The 14,531-nt window shown below is 42.4% G+C and overlaps 1 protein-coding gene across 5 annotated transcripts in view; it reads right to left on the reverse strand.

Moving 5' to 3' along the window:
• CDH23 (cadherin related 23) overlaps window positions 1-14,531 on the reverse strand; it is a 1,682,716-nt gene that overhangs the window by 330,729 nt on the left and 1,337,456 nt on the right. For 2 of the 5 annotated variants that reach the window (XM_068258239.1, XM_068258230.1), the window contains 3 exons: window positions 11,106-11,255; window positions 9,801-9,929; window positions 3,104-3,232 (listed from right to left, as the gene is read on the reverse strand). In XM_068258239.1, coding sequence (XP_068114340.1) covers window positions 3,104-3,232; window positions 9,801-9,929; window positions 11,106-11,255 — 408 coding nt within the window. Of the gene's footprint in view, window positions 1-3,103; window positions 3,233-9,800; window positions 9,930-11,105; window positions 11,256-12,046; window positions 12,068-12,918; window positions 12,992-14,067; window positions 14,098-14,531 lie in introns of those variants that run through there. The other 3 variants (XM_068258228.1, XM_068258229.1, XM_068258227.1) reach the window with 3 other exon arrangements.

Genomic DNA, 14,531 nt, shown 5'->3' on the forward strand with positions numbered 1-14,531 from the left:
CTGCATTAATATACATAAAAACTATTTGTTTAGTGTTTGACATCTTCCAACTGTATGTTTATGTTATGACTATAAACTATCACTAAATTAATCTGACACCTAAACCAAAAATAAAGGTTTGCACTACATATCCGTATACTCATTACACTCCACAGACATGCTTATTTAATATCAGCAACTGATGCCTAATGCCATTAACGTAGTTTCTGGAAGTGATGCAGTGTCTCTGTGGTGACGTTTCCCCCCTTTATCCTAACTGTTTAAAGGTGCTGATCATCTAAGCCTCCCCAGAGCTACAACAGGCAGCAGATCTCCCATAGCTACTAAAATCTTGATATTCCACAATATATAATACATTATAATATGGAGGCTTCAATGTAATTTGTGATTTGTTATAAATATACAGTACGTGCTGCATGTAACACCATACCAAGTCTGTACTTGATCTATGTTTTATGTCTCTTTGGCGTCAATTCACCAGAGGTTACCGAACTATTTATCACAGGTTCGGTAATTTACCTCATGTGATAACTCAAAATAGCAATTCTTCAGAAATATAGGCTGAAATACCGACAGGTCGAAATTTGTGCGAAATTCATGCGATAAATAGGCGGTAGTAGTACATTATTTTTCTCAAAATCACAATTCACCAGGGAAAAAAGGGGTTGTGACTATTTGTTATTTTACATCTAATGATCTCCTCAATGCACATGGAATTATGTGGTTTTTCACACAGCTGCTGCAGCTCACTCTGCAGCTAGTTTACTGTATATTTGAGGCAGCAGAGATCAGCCCATTTACAATATTAAAGCTAATGGGAACCCGTTTTTTTTTTTTTAAAGTCAGATACTCACCTAAGGAGAGGGAGGCTCTGGGTCCCATAGAGCATTCCCTCTACTCTCCCGGGAGAGGAGAGGAATGGCTAATTAGGACCGAGCCTTCCCTCTCCTTAGGTGAGTATCTGACTTTTTTTTTTTTTAAATACGGGGTTACATTAGCTTTAAGCCTCCTCCATTCCATCCACACCCCCCCCCCCTACAAAATCAAGCAATATGCCTCCTCAATTCCCCCCACACCCAAACTATTCTTCCAGGTGCCTCCGCCATCCCCCCCACATACAATACTAAGCCAGATGCCGCCTCCTCCACCCCCCTCCCCAATACTAAGCAAGATGTCCTCCTCCATTCCCCACACAATACTAGGGACAGATGCCTCCTCCATTCCTCCCCCCCCCCCCCACACACACGCACAGTACTTATCAAGATACCTCCTCCATCTGCCCCCTTCCCCCCCCCCCACAATACATAGCCAGATGCGTCTGCGCCCTCCCCCCCAATACTTGGCCAGATGTGTCTGCGCCCCCACCCCCCCATACATAGCCAGATGCATCTACGCCCGGCCCCCATACATAGCCAGATGCCTCCTCCACCCGCCCACCACAACACTAAATCAGATGCCTCTAATAACCCCCCCCCCCCCAAAAAAAAAGGTCACCAGGTGTCTCCTCCGTGTACCCATCCCCCCCCCACACACACACTCAAAATTTAGACAAATATCTCCTCTGTTTCACCCACCCCTCTCCCTCCCGATCCCCGGCAGGGCTGTGAGATCAGCCTCTCTCCAGCAATGATCGTGCAGTCTCTCCTACCTTACAGCACCGGTCCACTGCTCACAGTACGGGGATGCGGCTTAATGACAGAAGCCACATCTACGTACTGTGAGCAGTGGCCCGGTGCTGTATGGTGGAGGAGACTGCAGGATCATCGCTGGAGAGAGGCAGTGTGAGTTATACCCCCACTCATCTCACAGCGCTGCCAGGGATCGGGAGGGAGAGGGGTGGGTGAAACGGAGGAGGTATTTGGATACATGTTTCATTAGGAGGGAGCGCGGAAAGGATCAGAACAGAGGGAGGGATTTGTAATGGAAGGAGGGGATAGAAGAGGATTTGTAATGGAAGGAGGGGGTCAAAAAAGAGGGAGGGAGACCCTCTGCGGTCACGTGCTGGTAATAACCTCCTACCCACAATCCTTTACTTTCCAGCTTCCAGAGCGGCAAAGTATCTCATGCAAATCATTAACGCCGCATAACTACCGAACTTTTTCCGCTCATTTTCCACATCCATATTGTTCCATTCCCACCTGCTACCGAACACTCCTCTAACTATCCTCGCACAATGGTGAATTGCAATTTTTTTTTTTAAATACTGACCTTTTATCACTTACTAACACTCATTAGGTGATTCTGTCCAATCTACAAGTAAGAGAAATGGGAAAGCCTTTCCTGGTTGTTCTGAATTGTATAATGTAAAAGGGCTAGATTTAAAATATTTTGAAGGGGGAGTATCAGGCATTACTTACCTTCAGAAGGCTGCTCCCAAGCTGCTGTTTGATTTCCCATCTTCTCCAGACCCACAGGTCCCACAGTTTCGAGCTCACACGATTGTGTCACAGATCCCTGACCGCCGTAGGACATGTACTCACATTGAAGTACTATATCTCCCAAAACACAAAGCACCGCCACAAGCTCTTCAAACTGCTGCAGCTGCGGGTCTTTCAGGCGAAAATGAAGGAGCGCATATAGATGGGAGGGCAGGGAGCAGCCCCCGAAGGCAAGTTATGCCTTCCACACTGCTCCCTACTGCCTTCTCTATTTATAAACCTTCTTTAGTGGTAGGTTAGTTTCATATATTTTAGGAAAAAGGTTCTCAGATCTTTTTTTAGGGCCCTTCCACACAACATGCATTTAAATGCAATTTTGAAGCACATGCATTTTGCTGATGTCAAGGGAATCGTGAGATCAGCACCTGTAACGGTGCAGCAAAATGTACACTCGAAAACAAGTGAAAATCATGATCGCTGCGCACCGTGATTGAAATTTTCTGTGTGGGAGGGCCCTAGAGAAATGTAACAGAAATGTTTCTTAGTGAATGCTTATACTGTATGTGCTAATTTATTGCAAAGGGAGCACAAATGTCCCTGGTTTGAGGTGTTCATCTATTTATCTACATGTGATCTCATCCAGCCAAATTATATTAACAACAGTACAATATACAGATGAAATCGGTCAATGTTAAATGGCTTAGCAACAAAACATTTGCACATACCTCGTACAAACTGACATTGTAACCATATGGACGATCGATGACAGGAGGATTATCATTCACATCTAACACATTCACTGTTAAGGTGTAATCTGTTCTTCGGGATGGAGAGCCTTTATCTGAAGCCTGGATCTAAACCGTTAATGAACACAAATAAAATGAGTGAATGCTTATTTGTACATGATTTATTCAAATAAATAAATAGAGCATACAGTGGCGTAGCAATAGGGGGTGCAGAGGTAGCCACCGCATCGGGGCCCTTGGGCTAGAGGGGCCCCGAAGGGCCCACCCCTCAAACACAGTATTAGCTCTTTATTGCTCCTGTGCTGATAATATTCACTTCTATAGTTGTTTTGAATAGTAGTGATCATTAACACACAGTTTCCCATCCCCTTCTTGCACCTGTTGTTGTATCAATTGTTATCTATAGCGTGCTTGCGGCGCCCCAATGCTAAACTTGCACTGGGGCCCATGGCTTCTTAGCTACGCCACTGAGAGCATAGAAAAGAAAATTAAAACACATACTTCCTAAATCTGTTAAAATTATAAAACAGTTATGGAAGCCTAAGTATAAATAAAAACAAAGCACAAAAAATACTGTGTTCTACATCAAATTACATTAAAGAGGAACGCCAATGAAAATGCGTAATGAAAAAAAGTGCTTAATTTTTACAATCTTTATTTATAAATTATTTAGTTAATGTTTGCCCATTGTAAAATCTTTACTCTTCCTGATTTACATTCTGACATTTATCACACGGTGACATTTTTACTGCAGGCAGGTCTTAAGCTCAACACACACCATACAATCTTGGTTGTACAGATTTACCAAATCTATGTAGTATAAGGGCCAACAGATTGAAAATACCTAGTATGATTGATTAGATAAGCTCTTATACTACATGAAAGTGGTGAGATTGAACAACCAAGATTGTATGGTGTGTGTTGAGCCTTACTCAGAGGTACACACCTAGCCGTTCACTCCGCTCCACCAATGAACTTCGCCTGACCACCCACTGCATCACCCAGTCCCATGCACGCCTCCAGGGCTTCGCGAGTGCTGCTCCAACACTATGGAACTCCCTACCTACCCCCCCCCCCCCCATTAGGGTCGCAGGTCGCACCATAGACTTTCATGTTACCTTTCTAAACGCAATCTAGGAGCGATCCGTTAACATGCACAGATCAGCTCCTAGTGTGAAAGAGCCCTAATGTTCAGTGCTGCATACTATGTTGGCGCTTTATAAATACAATAAATAATACATAAAGGAGCAGTTACTAACCAAGATTATTTCAGTGAAAAAGCCCTCATATATCAGGTATTAAAATTACAAATGAGTATTTTGTCACAATACACATTCTGTCCCCAGAAAAAGATCTGTATATCATACAGCTAACCCCCAGTCCAGTCTGCTTCTTTACTGCATATGATAGATCTTTTTTATCTTTTCTTTTATATTTGATAGTGTAGAAAGGGGTAAGAACAGTGGCGTAGCTAAGGAGCTGTGGGCCCTGATGCAAGTTTTACAATGGCCCCCCCCCCCCCCCCCCAAGCACTCTATACATAACAGTTGATACGGCGGCACCAAAACCTGCCAATGGCAACTACAGTGCCAGAGGTGCAAGAAGGGGATGGGGAACAGCTTGTTAATGACTACCACTGTTCAAAGTATGTATAGAAGTGATTATTATGAGCACAGGACCAATAGAGAGCTAATACTGTAATTGAGGGAGGGCCCTTCGGGGCCCCTCTGGTCCAAGGGCCCCGATGCGGTCGCAACCTCTGCAACCCCTATTGCTACGCCCCTGGGTAAGAAACATCTAAAGGTGTTTTATGGCTGTCTGTGTCTGTACTCAAAAGATTGTTTCTCAATGCCTTTCTATGGGTCCTCCTTTGCTTTGTGGTTTTAAAGGGACTCCGAGCAGTGCAGAAACAATGGAAAGATGCATACCATTTTGAAGCTCTCTTTTTCCTCTTTCCAACGATATATAAACCGCCGCCCTACGCCTTTTAGTTTTCGCTATTTTAGCGATCGAAATCGCAGCTGCCGCGATTTTGATCGCGAAAATAGCGAAAACTAAAAGGCGTAGGGCGGCGGTTTATATATCGTGTTTCGGAGACTGAAGGCGGAGCTCTGGAGTGGAATCCATTGTATTTATTCATTTCCGGGGCAAAGAGTTCACTTCCTGACTGACGTCCGGAAGTGAAAAAAAAGCTACACTAAAGCGCTTAAAAAATGCTTTGCCAAGTGCAAATTGCTCTGAAAGGGCTTAGAAAAGTGCTTTCAAAATCGATAAATAAATTGTTCAGTGCTTGAGATAGCGCTGGCGATTTATAAAAGTTTTGTTTCCACTGACTGCACAAGAGCTGTGATGCAATTTTTAACTAAATTTACACCAAGTGGTTTCCTGTGTATTCCAAACCAGTTTTCATGCGTTTGTTCGGTTTCACACTGCGATTGCATTTAATTTTTTTTTTATGAAAATGCAGAAAAAAACAAAGAGAAAACGCAAAATAATCGCATAGCACCGTATTTGGAATATGATTTTCTTTTGCTCACAGTGACCAAATGGATACAGGAAAAATGCAGCAAGCACTATATTTGCGTTAGGGGAAAAGAGTTAAAGGGGCACTACAGCGAAAAACTGTAAAATGTAAAATATGTGCAAACATAGACAAATAAGAAGTACATTTTTTCCAGAGTAAAATGAGCCATAAATTACTTTTCTCCTATGTTGCTGTCACTTACAGTAGGCAGTAGAAATCTGACAGAAGTGACAGGTTTTGGACTAGTCCATCTCTTTATAGGGGATTCTCAAGGATATATTTATTTTCAAAAGCACTTAGTGAATGGCAGTTGCTCTGTCCAACTGCCAAAAAACTGTGTAATGAGTAGGGAAGCTGGCCAGCATTATTGTTTAAATCCTTTTTAGGGAATATCTTTATAAAGAATAAGAGCCTTGCTGAGAATCCCCTATGAAGAGATGGACTAGTCTAAAACCTTTCACTTCTGTCAGATTTCTACTGCCTACTGTAAGTGACAGCAACATAGGAGAAAAGCAATTTATGGCTCATTTTACTCTGGAAAAAATTTACTTCTTATAGGCATTAAGGTGCCCATACACTCGTCAGATTGGCAGCAGACAGATAAGAAATGCATCTGATGATCTATCTGATGCGTTTTTAGAACATTTTTTACCAGGATAGAATTCCAATAGATTTCAGTTTGAAATCTATTGAAATTCGATCTGATGGCATTTTTTTGCCATCAGATTTCCATTAAGGCCAATGCAAACTGATAAGCAATCTCTTCAGATAGACCTAAATTTTCCACCCTGCCAGTTCGATGGAAATCCATCGAAATCTATCGAAATCGGCCATTGATCGGTCGATTGGCCAACCGATTTGCAATCGATCGATCGATCGGGATCGATCGGTCGGCCAGAAAATCGGCTGAGTGTATGGGCCCCTTTGTACTTCTTGTAGGCATGGAAGGGACAGTTTCTGTCTTGTCAGTACATTGTCTGGAATAAGTAAACATCACTGATAAGCAAATGACATCAATAAAAGTTTTCCTGGCAGAATAAAACTTCTGAGGGCAGGGAGAGATAAAATACATGGACTATTGACCTTTTTATAACTCTGGGACACTTAAAGCTAATGGGAATCTTAATTAAAATAAATAAATAAGGATTTGAAGAGAATGGACCCAGCACCGTCTTCAGTAATTCAAGCTCTTTTATTAAAGTGGATCCGAGATGAACTTGTACTCATTGCATAATTGTGTTCCTTTCCTACTGTTTATAGGGCATTCCTCAAGCCAAATACTTTTTTGTTTTTGTTTTAATACTCTAATTCCCTATAAACTACACAAGATTCACCCACAGGTTTTCAGTGAGCCAAGACACTTTCAGACAGTAGCAAGGGCTCATGGGAGCTCAGTCTGGGCAGGAGGCGGGGGAGGTATTACTAGCCAGAGATTTCAGAGGCAGAGGGGAGGAGGAAGGAGGAGGGGGGATTAGGTTTTTTGCTCAAGATGCAGATAAGCCTGCCTCTGTGTAGTGTTTACAAACAACATGGCTACTGTCATTGTATCACAGGAATAATCAATCATATTCTGTTAAAGCTGTTTGCAGCTAGAGTTGCTGTGTAAACTATCTAAACTTTAGGTAACATATATAGACAAGTTACTGGTTATAGTTAGTTTTTCATCTCGGATCCGCTTTAAGGCATCAGGATACAGCAAATAGGGCAAGTAGCGATGACGTTTCAAGAGGAACTCCTCTCTTTATCAGGTCAACACACCCTCTGTATACAAACAATCAAAGCAGCCTTATATAGTGGAAGCTTCACAAAGGAACCAATCAAAATGACCAGGGCACACTGCAATATCTTTAAAATCTGTCACAAAATCACTCCCCCTTGCAGAGAGAACCTGATGGGGAACTGAACCTGCTCAGATGCTCCAATCCCCATCAAGTAGTGACCAAAACGCCGACCAATGGGGATAGAAGGACAACCCAATGTCAAAAACGTAAGACATAAGAGTAAATGAACCAAACAAGATGCATATGGCAAAACAGTAAGTATAAACGCATAAAGAACCCGGAAGCGTCAATCGTCGCCTCTCAGGCGTATCCATAGACAAACCAATCCAATAGCGGACATACATGACATAACTCAAAACATGGGCTAATCCCATCGCCATACTTCTTAGACAGAGTAGGTGAGATGCACACAAGAAAGTAAAAAGAAAAGTAACAATCGTCGCTGACTGGCAGCTGCAAAAAACGGCGGCAAGTCAGCGAACAGGTACCCCCAAGGTAAAAAGGAAAAAAATACATTCCCAGACTGGCGGCCACCAGAGATGCAGGCGAGTCTGGGTTTCAAAAAACAATGTGGGGAAAAATATCCATCACAAAATACATGAACCCAACTCACACTCACGATTGAGACCCCCCAGGACCCATAGCATCCAACCTTCTAATCCAGAACACTTCACCTCTCAATAATAATTTGACCCCGTGGAGGAGGGACAGAGTCAATGACCTGGATCCTCAACTAGATGACATTATGATGATTTGAGGCAAAATTAGCCTGTTCACTCGTGGCCAGTCATTTTGGTGCTGGGTCCATTCTCTTTGAATCCTTACTGAGATAGAGGGACTGCGACCATAGCACGTCACTCTTGGATGGTTGGGTGCTGCCTAATACTCTTATGCTAAAAAATAAAGAAGATACTTACCTAAGGAGAGGGAAGGCTCTGGGTCCTATAAAGCCTTCCTGCTCCTCTCACGGTCCCCTCCGTTAAGCGCTGGCTCCCCCATTTGAATCCTTGGCCGCGGGAGGTTTCTGAAGTCTTCGGGAGCCTGCAGGCTCCCGAAGACAGGTGGCTTTGTACTGCGCCCTCACGTGTGTATCTCGCAGTGTGGAGCCGCTCGTCTTCGGGAGCACTCAGGCTCCCGAAGACTACTGAAGCTTCGGCAGTGAGAGCAGTATTTGACCAAATTGGTTGAATATACTGCTACCGGGGGAGCCAGCACTGGAACGGGGACTGAGAGAGGAGCGGGAAGGCTCTATAGGATCCAGGGATGCTCATCTGGATTCCGGATATCCGAACTTTCTTACGCTATCCGATTCGGATTCCGGATTTTTTTAAAAAATCCGGATAACTATTTGCGGATATTTGGACACCTGACACGGATATCCGCGGATATTGCAGATATCCGGATCTGAAACCAATTACACAGATAAAAACCCTCCACCCTCCGTGATGATTGACAGGCATCACGAAAGATGATTGTTTAATCGTGCAAATGTAGCCACACACACGCAAAATCACAGAAAGAATTGTGCGTCGCGGAAAAAAATCATGCTGTAGGAATGGACCTTTAGAGCTATATTCTCTGGGTGCAATTTTCTGTGTTTTGTGGATTTTTGCAATCCGCAAAATGGAAGGACATAGGTTTTCTAATGGAAATTGTACAATTCCTTTTCCACTAGCACGATGTAAATTGTGGTTGCGATTATATCCAATCTCAAACATCGGTCCAGCTGCATTTTTTGTCTGTGCTTATAGTATGTATGAAGTATGGGAGCCTAGGAAAATCGCACAGTTGCAAATTGCATTGTTTTGGCTGGAAACCCGAAATTTGTCTTCCTAAACAAGTATTTTGGGAAAACAGTGACCCGTCTCTAGAGGTCACGTTACAGTTGCAGAACGAGCGGTTTCCCACATGGGCAGGGGGACAAGGGCGTCCCCTGGCCTCCCGTCCATGTGGAAAACCGCTCATGGGGATTACCCAGTGGCCATTCTGTTGGCGGTCACGGTTTTCTGAAAATATTGTTTCAATGTGTCATTTTACAGTTTAAAAAAAATATATAGTTTCCCATGAAACTTTCAAATCGTTTTTCTCCAAAACGTCATTGTCTTTTCACCAATGTTTTTTTTCACCATGTTCCTACTGTTCTCATATATAGCAAATTTGTCGACGATAGTATGGGGGCTTTGCTGTTAACTGTGGAAATTTGCGGCATTGCATTTAATAGAAAATACTTGAGGAACACAAAAATCAGAACTCGGAATTTGCCTGCGGAACACCAAATTCTGACGATATTCGGCTCTTCCGATCAACCCCATGTATAATGAGACAACTTTATAAAACTTAACATAACATTGCAAAGTAGTGTTAACATTACCTTTAACAAATATAACTCTTGCAATTCTCTGTCCATTGATTTCAGCAAGAAAACTTCACCATAAGTATCATTAGTTGTGCGAATCTCAAACAACCTGTCTGTATTACCCCCTGTTATGGAGAAGGTCACCTATAAGAAATAAAATGACAGATTTCAGCACCGCAGTCTGGAGATCTTCGTAGAAAAAACATTGTTGATCCTTGGATTGTTTAGGGTTTGGGGAGATGAGTGAGAAATTTAGTTAAAGAATGGTCATAGCTTAGAGTTAGGTAAAGGTAACTGTTTAGGTTAAAGTTGAAATCTCTCATTTTTACTTTGAAGACCCCCATGTAGTACATAAACATAAGTGCCATGCTGTAAAATGCAAGGTGTATTTCAGTCAGATAGAGATGATAAGAGATGGACACAGCTGCTAAAATACCCTTTATTTGTGGCTGGGTAGACACATATGGATTACAGCAGTGGGGGGGAAGGTGAGCTGTTTTGCAGGGACTAGCCCTGCTTCATCAGCGTCTCTGATGAAGCAGGGCTAGTCCCTGCGAAACAGCTGTCAGACTTCGCCTTCCCCCCCCCACTGCTGTAATCCATATGTGTCTACCCAGCCACAAATAAAGGGTATTTTAGCAGCTGTGTCCATCTCTTATCATCTCTATCTGACTGACCTGTTTATAACTATTGGAGCATGCTGCAGGTAAGCCCTGTGTGGTTGTATCTGTCCCTGCTGCATTTAGTGCCAGTGTCTTTGATTCTCTTGCAAACTAATGCAAGGTGTATTTCAATGCATACGTGAGGAATGGCGCTGTTATGCAACTCCCTGCTCTCAGTCCCACTGACACATAGGTCCCCTCCCACACTGCCTAGTGGTTGTCCCCCATACAGATCAATAGAATCCCCCCCCCCCCCATGCTGCAAATCACAATAGGAAGAAAGGAGTGCAACAACTTTGACATTCCCCCTCCCGGAAGGCAATGTGGCTGGTGGCTGGCAAAGAAAAGGAGGTAGGACATTGGTGCCATCGTATTGTGAATCACATCACACTGAATAGGGATTGGGTGGGGGTTGTTCTCTGTAGAGTGGAGTTAAGGTTAGAGTAAAACAGAGAATGAAGTAGAAGGTTAGCATTTGAGAAAGGCTGGGGAATAGGGTTAGTGTGTTCTGTGAAGCAAGACCTCAAAAGATGTCATGAAGAGGATATGGGAGGTTGTTACCCCAGTATCTTGAACCATGCATGTAACGTTCAATAAACTTGTGCATTATATTATATTTGTGAATAACAGGAGTACTGTAATGATCTACAATTCTTACCACACCATTATTTCCAGCATCAGGATCTTTAGCCATGACCAGCGCCATCCTTCGACCTGTGGGAAAGTCCTCTGCTACGTTGACCACAGAGTCAGATGTTGGATCAAACTGTGGGCTGTTGTCATTCTCATCCAAAACTGTAATTTGCACCTGTAGAAATTAATGTAAACATTTTATCAAACTCTACTCCACTTTCATGCCAAGATTAGCTGGTACACTCATAATTTTCAAATTTCAAATGCTGCTAAACTGCACAAATGTATTACAATTGCTGAGGAAATTCTGATAACATTGATACAGAAAAACTGCTCTTCTAGTTCATCTCATTTGCTGTGGAGTGTGAATTGTTCAGATGAGCCTGGCTATCAGCACAACAAATCAGAACAGAGTTTCAGTCTCATCAGTGCTCCTCACTGACAAATCAGTGCTAGCTATGTTTGACTGACGTAGCTGGCTAGCAACTTCTGATTGGACTACAATGAAAACCACCACTGAACAGTTTACATCCCACAAAGTCTTGCAAAATGATTTTTATTGCATCATATGATCACTCGTGGGATTTTTGAGGGTTTGTTAAAAAAGGATATTTGGGTTTTAGGGATGCGAAGCTGCCACTCATTGTTTTACTGAGTGTGTAGTCACCACTGCCAGTTAGAAAATGTATCCTCAGTCTAGGCTCTCATGACAACTATAAAGCTGTGCTATGCTCTTCCCTTTCTGTCCTTGTGCCAAATGTCATTGGGGCAGGAAGGGAGGCTACTTCTCAAACAGGACTGACACAGAAATATAACCTGGCAGGAGTCCTCGCTCTTCTCCATACTGAGAATAATAATAATAAAAAGACACAGGCTGACATTCTACTTCAAAAAAAATCAGATGCGTCTTGCTACCACCACCATTCAGAAATGACTTTTCACTGCAAACTTTCCAGATTCAATTACTTGCATGATTTCTCCTTCAAACAGGAGCCATCAAGTTCAGGATCTCGAATATGCGTACGTTAAAAAGGGGCGCTGGGAAAAAAGGGCGCCGGGTTTTTAACGATAAGCATGGATAACGTTTAAAATTGTATTGTACTGTATTTCGTTTAAAATTAATGGTTTTTAAAGTTATAAATCATTAAATAATGTGCATTAAATCGGCAATTGTAAAAACGTTAATCTTTCGTTTAAATAGTGAAACGTATAATAACGTTTTAAAAAAAATTACTAAGTAACCCTCCCTGTACCTACCCCTAACCCCTAGACCCCCCTGTTGATGCCTAAACCTAAACCCCCCCCTGTTGGTGCCTAAGTAACCCTCCCTGTACCTACCCCTAACCCCTAGACCCCCCTGTTAGTGCCTAAACCTAAGACCCCCCTGTTGGTGCCTAAACCTAAGACCCCCCTGTTGGTGCCTAAACCTAAGACCCCCCTGTTGGTGCCTAAACCTAAGACCCCCCTGTTGGTGCCTGAACCTAAGACCCCCTGTTGGTGCCTAAACCTAAGACCCCCCTGTTGTTTTTTTCGTTTAAAAAGAATGTAAAAAAAAAAAAAAAAAAAGTACTGTTTTTCGTTTAAAAATAATGTTTGGAAAAAAATATTGTACTGTTTTTCGTTTAAAAATAATATTTAAAAATGTATAAATCATTAAATAATGTGTAATCATGAGAAACAGTAATAAACCATTAAGTCTCCGGGCGCCGCTTTTAAAACGTTAGTTTTCTCCGGCGCCCTTTTTTCCTATCGGGCGCCCATTAAACGATATTTATTATAGGAGTGAATGGCGGCGCCCGATTTGTCCACTAGCCTCAGGCGCCCGAATTTACTCTTACCCTCGAATATTTTATCCAGCCTTGTTCTGTAGAGGTCCTTCACATGGCAAATACATTCTTTCTGCATGTTGTGGCATTAGAATAAAAGCAGCACTTCTAGATTTAATGAACTGACTCAAGCAGCAATTACTCATTCTGTTTTCCCCATCTGTACCAGTGTGCCCTTCAAAACTGTACACTGTAAAATGAAACATGGAATATTTTTCAAATATATGAACAATGTTGCTGCATATGTTCGGTAAAACTAAAATTCCGCGAGTTTTGCTGAAAAATTTGGTGAGCTGTCCCATAACGCCCTGGGTCTCCATGGCAGCTGATCAGAAGCCATGCTGTAGCCGCTAGCATTAGTTGCATGTTGATATAGATAGATTAGTGCTGTCCTGTGAAGATTGATATGTTTAGTAAGGAAGGGGGTGGGGCAGAGAAGGCCCTGCAATAAGCAGCAATGTCACATGTCTGCACATGATAGCTGTAACTGATTTTACTGTTCATCATCAATGTTTTGCACTTTGGGACTGATTCTACTGTATTTGCAACTTTATCATATCTACATAGTATAAACAATAGAAATATTTACTGTTCATCATTATTTTGTGCTGTAGGGTAAATTCTACTACATTTGCAATTACAATTCAAAAGACCAAGCACAGAGTACTAGTGCTCCTTGTCTATAGCTTTACAGTTTATCATCATAGCTTTGTGTTGTACTGCTATATTTGTAATTACAGTATATTAGGCCAAAGATTGTCAGCTCTGCAACACCTGTCATACCTGTATACAAATCTATAAGCCCCATACACACACAAGATGAAACTTGGCCGAGGCAGCCAATAGCGACTGCATCTGCCGACAATCCAGTGTGTGTACACCAAACTCAACTGTGCAATTTTGCCAGAGAAATCGGATGCAGATCCCTGACATGCCTCGTACCTATGTACAAGGCTTTACAATAAAGAAGATACACTTCAAGCCAGGGATTGGAAGAAAGAAAGGGCTGTATGGTATTTAGGATCAGTGGGTAGAGAGCAGGGATGAAGACTAATGGCCAAAGGGGGAAGCGTAGGGACACATAAAAGAACTAGCTATCTGCCTTAAAGAGAACCTGAACTGAAAATAAAAAGTCAAAATAACCACACAGGTCATACTTACCTCCTGTGTAATCTACTACTCAATCTCTTTCTCCACTCCTGTGTCCCATTTGTCCACCGTGATCAATTGGAATTTGTCCTCCATTTTAAAAATGGCCATTACCCCCTAACAGCTTCCTGGTCAGCACACTGTTAAACTGTAATATCACCCACTTGAGCCATAGAGAAAAAGGGACATTACCTTGCACATTCATTGGTAACTGACAGCTGCTGATATATAACTGACAGCAACTGATATACTTCAGTTCTGACAAAATATTGAAAGAACTGGAAGGGATCACTGTAAGAAGAATATGATGAGCTTCTGAGAGGAACTGACGGTGAGTTTAGTATGTAATATTAATTTGCAGCTACATCAATGTGACATATGCGCATTCACCCACCAATTCCTGTTCCCTTTGCTGCAGTTCACCATAAAGCCTCAGACCCTGAGGGAATCCTGAAGGCAGATATTGGAGGTGGCAC

This window comes from Hyperolius riggenbachi, chromosome 10 (genome assembly GCF_040937935.1).
Source record: "Hyperolius riggenbachi isolate aHypRig1 chromosome 10, aHypRig1.pri, whole genome shotgun sequence".
Lineage (NCBI taxonomy): Eukaryota > Metazoa > Chordata > Amphibia > Anura > Hyperoliidae > Hyperolius > Hyperolius riggenbachi.